General features: G+C 40.1%; 1 protein-coding gene across 1 annotated transcript; it reads left to right on the top strand.

Moving 5' to 3' along the window:
- The first annotated feature begins 3,987 nt into the window (after positions 1-3,987).
- Positions 3,988-6,499, top strand: LOC116712976 (RNA polymerase II degradation factor 1-like). The gene is made up of 3 exons (XM_032552889.1): positions 3,988-4,137; positions 5,554-5,789; positions 6,237-6,499. The coding sequence occupies exons 1-2, from the start codon at positions 4,074-4,076 to the stop codon at positions 5,751-5,753; spliced, it is 264 nt and encodes an 87-aa protein (XP_032408780.1). The 5' UTR covers positions 3,988-4,073; the 3' UTR covers positions 5,754-5,789; positions 6,237-6,499.
- Positions 6,500-8,832: the final 2,333 nt, after the last annotated feature.

Here is an 8,832-nt window from a genome sequence, read left to right as displayed (position 1 = left end):
TCTGAAGGTTTTCTGTTTCATTTCCTCACATTGACAGGAGCTCAGTTTCCAGACGGTCCATAAGAAGTGACCAGAACCGGCCAGGACTCATCTGATCCCAGCGAGGCAGACCTGGTTAAATAAAGGTTAAATAAAGGTCACCTTATTTAACCAATAATTATTATTATTACTATTATTACCAGTATCAGACACACAAAATTATTGGAACAGCAAGACATCCATCCATCAGACCTTTTGGTTTGAGGTCAAACTATGAGAATAAGAGCTCAGCCTTTATTTCCTGGTTGTTACATGAAGATGTGTTAAATAACTCGGGACAAACTTTGTTTGAACAAAACCATTTTCCAAATCAGCGAAACTCTTGGAAGGTGTGACTGAGGTGTGTCGTGTTTAACGCTGATGGTTCAGAGCTGGACCACACATTATGATAAATGTGTCATAATGTTATCATGCAGCAGGACAATGACCCAAAACACAAACCAACCAAACAAAGGGCTTCATCAGCAGTGGCAGGTTTAAGGCCAATTAACCCAGCAGAGAAATCTTTTCAGCTCCTGCAGAGGAGAACGAAGGGAAACAAACGAGAACCGAAAGAAGCTGCAGTAAAACAAAAAGCATCACAAAGGAAAACTGCCAGTTTGGTGTCGATACCTGAGGGAAGTCGCCCCCACCTTCTTCAAATCAGACAAAATTCATGTCAAATGTTTGTTTGAAAATAAAAATGAACAAAACTTTTTGTTTGTGCTGCTTTGGCTTTGAAGATATTAATGAAAGGATAAAGGTCAAAAGGTCAACCAGGCCCCTCCAGACGACCCCAGTCCCACATCCAGCTCAGAGTGACTCCATCATTTGAACTTTTCTAATCTCCTGTAAAGGAACCTCTTACCTGTAGCATCCGGACGCCGACATGACGGAGTCCATCCTGGAAAAACACCCAATCAAAAATCAAACAAACAGGAATCTCACTGATGGTCAAGAAGAAAAATAAAAATGTCTGAATCTAATTTATCCTATGGATCAGTAAGAGACACAGAACCCGATTATCAGAATATTCATTTGAACCTTAAGTAAATTTGATCTTTCAAATTCAGCCCATTTCTTAACAATCAATACAGTTTTGCTTTAAAACATCTGAAATTTCCTTGGCAGTAAAAAGTACAACTCATGAAATGATTAATAAGAAGGTCCAAACAGACCCACCTGACTGCATCTGGTGTTTGGACCTGATCCAGGCGGTTCTGCTGCTCGGTCCAGATGTCAGCCTGTGGAACCAACATCATCACTTCCACCAAGGTTCACATCATAACGGCCATTTTTATTCTTGACTTCTTTAAACTCCACCATGGAACTGTACAAAATGACATTTGCCACTGAAACACGAATTTCTACACAATGGAAATAAAACAAGAAAGTTCAAAATAACAAAAGATAAGATAAGCAAACAGCAGTAAACTACGGTTTCTATTTAGTAGCAACAGAAACATTGCAACAAAGTTCACAAATTGTTTCACCCAAATAACAGAAAAATAAAACCACATCTCATAACAGCATAATAACAATGACAGTTAAAAACATGGAGCTGCCTCAGAAGGACGTCTCCTGGGGTTTCCTGGTCTTGATTTCAGGGTTACGCCTTTGCTTTGGTCTCATTCTGCAGCGACGCTTTAAATGGGGTCACAATCAATTTGAGACTACAGTTTTGTGAAAACAATGAAAAGGTAACTTCCTTTGATCTTCTCCTATAGACGCACAACAACAAACTGAATGTGAATTAAAAGCAAAGCACCATGGGCGGCGGCGGCGGCGGCGGCGGCGGCGGTGGCGGCCTTAGTCCAAGACGCCATCGTCACAGTTTGGAGTCCAGACCTGAAGACATTTGCTGCATGTCTTTCCCTATTGACCTACTGACCTACTGACCACAGACAAGGTCCTATTGGTCTATGGTCATATCTGTGGTCCTACTCATATTGGACCCTATAACTTGTAAAATGCACTTTTACGAGTCCTAGATGAATAGGACCACATGTGTCTTCTGTAGCTCAGCTTGAATAAAACTAACTCAGTACTTCAGTTTACACCAGTATCTGCTCATATGACACATTTACAGGTTTGTGCTTTTACTGATGCTATGTGCATCTTTAAGCTAGTTTATGTTTTAGCTCACAAAGACATGAAGCAGTTCAGAGTTTTTTAACTACGTACACACTGTGGCTAATCATCTTTACAAGCCCCTAACCTTGTAAATTCAGCCTGACATCCTGCTGCGCTCTGAGGCCCGTCTGATCACTGCTGCTGTTCATCACTAATATATTCTGTTGGCCGGATTAAGTTTGTTTTCTCAAAGCACAGTCACACTCATCCTGTCGTGTCCAGAGGAGTTTATGTATCGGTGATTATATTTCAGTCAAGCGATCGGTGAATAGCAGAGGATTATCTGTCATCAGAGCATCACTGATGACGAAGTTTTGACTGTCTGCAGTTTGGATCAACACTGGAAAACCTGACAGGAAAAACTGTTTTGTGTTTTATTTCTTTCTTAACTAATTTGAAATAAACAAGATTTTAACCTACAGTTATTATTTCATTTCCCAGTTCATACCTTCAACACTCCATATTTACATAAAAATAAGGAAAATCAGGAATTTTTTTCTAGTTTGTTTGTGTTATAAACTAATCAGATCCATAATAATTACAGATAAAACATGTTTGACTGCAAAAATGACAAATCTACATTGTTATCCTTACAGACAGGAACTCCACAGGCTTCAGGAAGCAGCTGATTTATTTTTCTATCTCGGGGCTTTTTGGTGATTTTGCTGCTGCCAGTTATGAACCAAACATTTTGGTTCCTGAATTTGACCCAAATCACAGAGCTGGAATTTTAAAGGGGCAGTTTTATGTAAAATCAACTTCATCATGTTATAATGTTTTTCTCTCATCAAAAACATACCTGCTGTGTTGCGTTGATTCTTTCATATATGTTTGAGAAATTCTTTAATCTCCATGGCAACCAGTTAGCTGCTAAAGGGCTGAGTGGCCGTAGCCCCGCCTCCGAGGCGCAGCTCCTCCTCTCAGATCGTTCCTCTGCACTGAAACACTGTTAGCTGTTAGCAGCAAGACGGCCATAAAGCATATTCAGTTTAAAACAACAAAATGGACACAAAACTGGAAACTCGGATAACAGAATAATAACGAGAATGTAGTAAAATGACTACAATAATGAAATAAAATAATAAGGTCTTTAAAAACAGTGTTACTCCACTACAGTCAGAAACTGAACTAAATGCAGCATTGAGTTAATTTACTTCATTCCTGCCATCCTGTCAGGAAGTCGATTCGTTTGATTCCTGATCAAACATGAATTTGATCAAATTCATGTTTTCATATCAAATTATTTATGTTTTGTAAAAAGATGGTAAACATTTCCTTAAAACCTGACAGACATAAAGATCAGATTTTGGTATAAAACATGTGAAGAACCAGAGGAGGCTTTCAGTGTCTATTGGGGCCGTTACCATAGCAACGCCAAGCAAATTTGCTTGTTTGTTTGATACAGCAGATAGAGACAGTAAATACACACCTTACCCTGCAGCAATACCTGCTGCTCACAGCCAATCAGAGAGCAGAGCCACCTGAAAGGATCATCATCATCATCATCATCATCATCAGGGTGGAGCAGCTGCGTCTGTAAAAACATCTGACCTGACTCCACCTGGCTGGAGGTGTGATGATGATGATCGTACCGGGAACCGAACCGGCTGGTTCTCCGGGCTGGACCCGGTCAGAGTTTCTGCGCCTCTTGTCATTCCTGAGCGGGTGACTCAGCGTCTTCCCTCTTCGCCTCACAGCAATTATCTCCGGTGGTTTAGCTGCAGGCAAAGAACAGGAACATAAATTCAGCTCTGACTCTGCAGCCAAGCCGGTCTGACGGGTCGGACAGAAACACGCCCAATTCCCCGGCGAGGCGTCGCCACCAGGTATAAGAGACTGAGCTGATCCAGAGCCAGCAGCACAGCGATCACTGATCATTGATCACTTCCTGACCGATAATCACCGATCAGCCTGCAGCAGACATGAACTTCCTGAAAAAAGCCACCGGAGGCGACGATTTCGCCAAAGTTGCCGGGCAGAAAGCAGGTGAGTCTCAAACAAAACTCACTTTATTTTATTCCAAGAATGTTTTTGTTTCCTCATTGGTTTTATGCTAAAGGTTGATTTGATCAGGTTAAAAACGGATTAAGTTTTTATATTTAGTCAATAAAAATGGAGGAAAAGAGACAAAAGCTGATAAATTTCTAACTCACATCAATAAAATCTGCAACATTAATCTTCAGCTGCTTTGCTTTGTTATCCCTCCAAACATCAGGAAATGTGATTCCTCCGTCACAACAAACCAATATGAAGTTTGATATTAAGTTAAATAACTAATAGAGCGAATTAAATAAAAATAAATGTTAAATTCTTTAATATGTATTTAGAGGAGCTGCTTTAGGAAACTTTTTTTTTCAGATGTTTCGTTCCAGAACTTTTTGGGTTTGAGATCTGAGTTGCTTTGACCTTGAAGCTTTCTGTCAATAACAAACCTCAAACTACAAGGTCAAAGGTCAAAGCTGCAGCTGCATCTGGTCTGAAGGATCTCCTGATATTTACTGTTTGCCGTCTGGTTCTGACCAAACGGCCTTTTGTTCCTCAGTGTCTGAGCTAAATGAAGGAGAACGCTGACAGAACCGGGTCGGTTCGGTTCTGACCGGAACTGTAACGTCCGCACTTTTAGTTTTAGTCTTTTGGACAAATATGCTTCTTAGTTTCTTATTTTTTAGTAAAAGAAGTCAGTCAGTAAAGGTTATTAGTATTAATCTTTACTGATTGGATGATTAGTGGAAATAATTATTCCAAAAAAGTTAAAAATTCTCTATGATAATTTGCTCTTTATTTCCCAGAAGCCTGAACTAATTATTTAAATTGAACAGATTTTGTAGGAAGTCAGGTGAAGCACATCAATAAAACATTTATGAAATGATCACCTCAAAAATACAAACATTTCTCAAAAAACAAAGAAAACCTAAAAGCACAAACGTTTTAACTTCACATTATTTATTTATTGTATATTTATTAACATGTTTTGGTCTTTAAATTCACCATAAAAATGATTCAAACTCAACAAGAAAACCAGAATATTCATCTGAAATTCCAACAGGAAGTTGAATCGGTCTGAGGAGAAGATGAACTCTGACCTTTCAGGCTGATAGAAACCAGCCCACTGTTCCTCCTCACTGCCGCTGACGGTTTAAAACCCGGTGCAGGTTCAGCTGAAACCACCAACCAGAACATTCAGAACATTTTCACCGTCAGGCGGCTTTCCACCCAGGCAGAGTTCCACCTGGAGGGGGCGGAGCTCCGCCTGGAGGGGGCGGAGCTCCGCCTGGAGGGGGCGGAGCTCCGCCCACAGCTGAGGAAAATTCCTGTGGCGTCTTTAATTAACCTGCGATCAGATTTACCAGGAGGATCTTTCAGTATAATCAAGTCAGAACTCGTCTCTTGCTTCTTCTGCAGGTGAGTTTGTGGAGCAAAAGGTGGATGAGTTCGTGGGCGGAAAAAAGGGACCAAAGCAGCAGCCGCAGCAGCCGCAACAGCCGCAGCAGCCGCAACAGCCGCAGAAGCCGCAGCAGCCGCAGCAGCCGCAGCAGCCGCAGCAGGAGGAGAAGAAGAAGGGAGGAGATGAAGGATGCTTTGGCCTGGGAGACGCGCTGTAATTTGATGGCAACAAGGGCAGGAAGGAGGAAACGCAGGTGAGTCGACATCATTTAACAACAAAGAAGTTTACCTGAAACAGAGCAGGTGTTCACGCCTGCAGAACACCGCCCCCTGGTGTCCAAAGGCTGCACTGACACACCTTACCCTGGAGGAAGAAGACAAGAATCAGGAGGAAAAATAAAAAACGAAATAAATACAAAACTTTTCCTCCACTCAGAATAACTGAAGATTCATGTCCAGATTTTACAGCCGTTTCTATTTTAACGGTTTAAAGAACTTCCTGATATTTAATCACATTATTATCAAAAGATTTAGAAAATTTGTTCTGTTACCCGGTTCTTAGTGGACCCGGTTCTGTTACCCGGTTCTTAGTGGACCCGGTTCTGTTACCTGGTTCTTAGTGGACCTGGTTCTGTTACCCGGTTCTGGCCCGTCTCGTTTCTCTGGAGTCGTTTTCAGGTTTGGTTTCTGTTTGTCCTCAGCTGGTGGTCTGAAGGAAAATGGAGGACGGAGTCTTCATCATCATCATCATCTTCATCATCTTCACCAGCCGTCTCTGCCTCAGACGTTTCTGAACTCGGCTCTTCTTGTTTCATCTCTCTTCCTGTTTTAAACCCAGTAAGCCTCCCAGTGTCTTACTGGGAATGTAACTGGCTTAATAAATTCTACATTTGGACATTTACTGGTCTGTTGTTTTCTGGAACCAATAAACTGTCAAATTAAATATATTAAAATATAAAACTGATTTCTGATGTTTGGTTATTGCTGTTTAATTTTGTTTGGTAAAAACTAAACTGAATAAATAAAGTTTAGTTTCTCACTCTTCAAGTTTTTTCTCTCCAGACATGAAACTATTTTTCTGGGAAATGAACCAGAAATTCCTGTTTTAGTGAATTAAATCTAAACATTCTGGGATTAAATGAGGCTGGAAGGTGAAGGGCGAGTTTATTATTCATCTGAAGTGAAGGAAACAGCTGCACTTCATTTAAAAAAGATTAAAATGCTAAAATATTTATAGATCTGTTCCTCAACAGAACAAGGGCAGTGATTTAATTTTAGAGTTTCCTGTTTAGACAGGAAGTCCGTCATTCTGGGGAAGTTTGTTGAACACGACGGGATGAGAACCAGAAACCCAGACAGCAGATCAGACGCCTCACGTTCCACCAAACACGGCAGAGGAGGAGTGATGCTGTGGTCACCATACAGCCTGCAGCTGAAAACACTCCAGCTTCAGAACCACGATCCAAACAGAACCACTGCAGAGAAATCCAGGTTCTGTAATGTCCTAGTCAAAGTCCAGCCCTCCACTGCTAACAGTCCTGCATCAACATGAATCTGACTCAGCAGCCTGAGTCAATTCAATTGTATTGATTGAAATACATTTGATTATTGGTCAAAAATGCGTTGATATCAGTTGACTGGAGTAAATGGGTCTCAGCAGTTTGACCAACAAAAACAAAGTCTCAAAATAAGTTTGGTTCTTCTTGAACAACTCTCTACATGTTTGGCCACAAACATAATTAAAATGATGCTTTTCAGCTCTAACAGCTCCTCTCTCATAACTCGTCTCTCTGTCCAGACCTGCATTCAGCAACGTACCAAACATGAGCCATGAAAACACTGAGGCACAAAAGACTAAATGTTTTTCTCTCCTGTCATTTTCAGCCACAAACGTTTCATTATAATATCTACAGTTCTGTTTGTGTCTCTGCCTCTGATGTTCCTGCATGGATTCATGTCTTTACAGACATTAATGTGCAGAATCAGAATCTGAACTAACTAAACATAAACTATGTTTCATCAAACAGAATCTTAACAACTGATTTTCAGATGTTTACATTATTATACATCTCAACTCTATTTACTGCAGAATCCATTTTTTACAGTAAAAGTTTTCACTTGTTTATTTTAAAATCTCTCCTGTTCATGTTTCCTAACATTACTCTTATAAATACTGTAGAAATAATAACTAAAATATTGGAAAAGTTTTTAAAAAATCAACCTGACATCAGTCCTCACCTGTTCTCCTTTCTGGTTCTATTTTAATAATATACTTTTTATGTCTTTACATCCTGAAGCGCCACCTGGCTCCCCAGTCTCCTCCCTGACCTGCTCTCCTCATAATAAAATACTTTATTAAAAATTAAAACTGGTTAATACATATTTTAATAAACTAATTGTCCTCACCTTTCTTCAACAGCTTCACTATTCTAGCACTAATATCATATAATATAATATAATATAATATAATATAACATAATATAATACACACGTTAAGTGGTCAGTATGATCAGGTTTTGTGTGGCCACCGTTACACTTTATACAACAAAAGAAATTAGTCTGTATACGTTTATTTGTATGGTGAACTTATTGTCAGTAAATCGGGTTGATAGAGTTCAGAATAAATCGTATATTTTATATAATTTGCTTGTACAGGTGGGGTTTGTAATTAAAAGAAAAAATCAGTGGCCAGTAAAAACATTTCTCTATCAGCCGAAATGTTTTCATTTCAGTTTCATTGTGATGAAAAACAACATTGTGTCTACAGTAACTCAGTTTCAGACAAAGTTAGTGGTGAAATATTGGACATGTGATTATTCCAGAATTAAAACCACTTAACCAAACAGATTTGGTTCTACAGTATATATGAACGTAAACTGACAACAAGACGCTTTAAACAAGCGAAATTCATGGCAACATCCCGACTGACCCTGTTTCCTCCTCTGAGGGGGCAGGAAGCGCTGTGGTGCACCTTCAAAATAAAAGCACGTGAGCGGAAGATTTCAAAGTCTAATATTTTTCGCAAGTGGAGTGAAATTATTGGGTGGGATGAATGGGGGCGGGGGGCACGTCCCGGTTCTGGACTAGGTCCCAGTTCCTAAATGGTCCAGTTCTGGACTTGTTCTGGATGGATCCGGTTCTGGTTTGACATAAAATATAAACTAACATCTTGTTCTATTTTCTCTATGAAATCTGCAGAAGCCAAAAGAATCAGCAGGTTCTGGGAACCGGGCTTCCATGACCCGAAAAGTGTTCAGAGTTTTCCAACAGGTGGAGAAGTTACCTGAAGTGGGCGGA

This window comes from Xiphophorus hellerii, chromosome 22, assembly GCF_003331165.1.
Source record: "Xiphophorus hellerii strain 12219 chromosome 22, Xiphophorus_hellerii-4.1, whole genome shotgun sequence".
Lineage (NCBI taxonomy): Eukaryota > Metazoa > Chordata > Actinopteri > Cyprinodontiformes > Poeciliidae > Xiphophorus > Xiphophorus hellerii.
The sequence above is the reverse complement of the archived record's forward strand: the minus strand, read 5'-3'. Positions and strand labels throughout refer to the sequence as shown.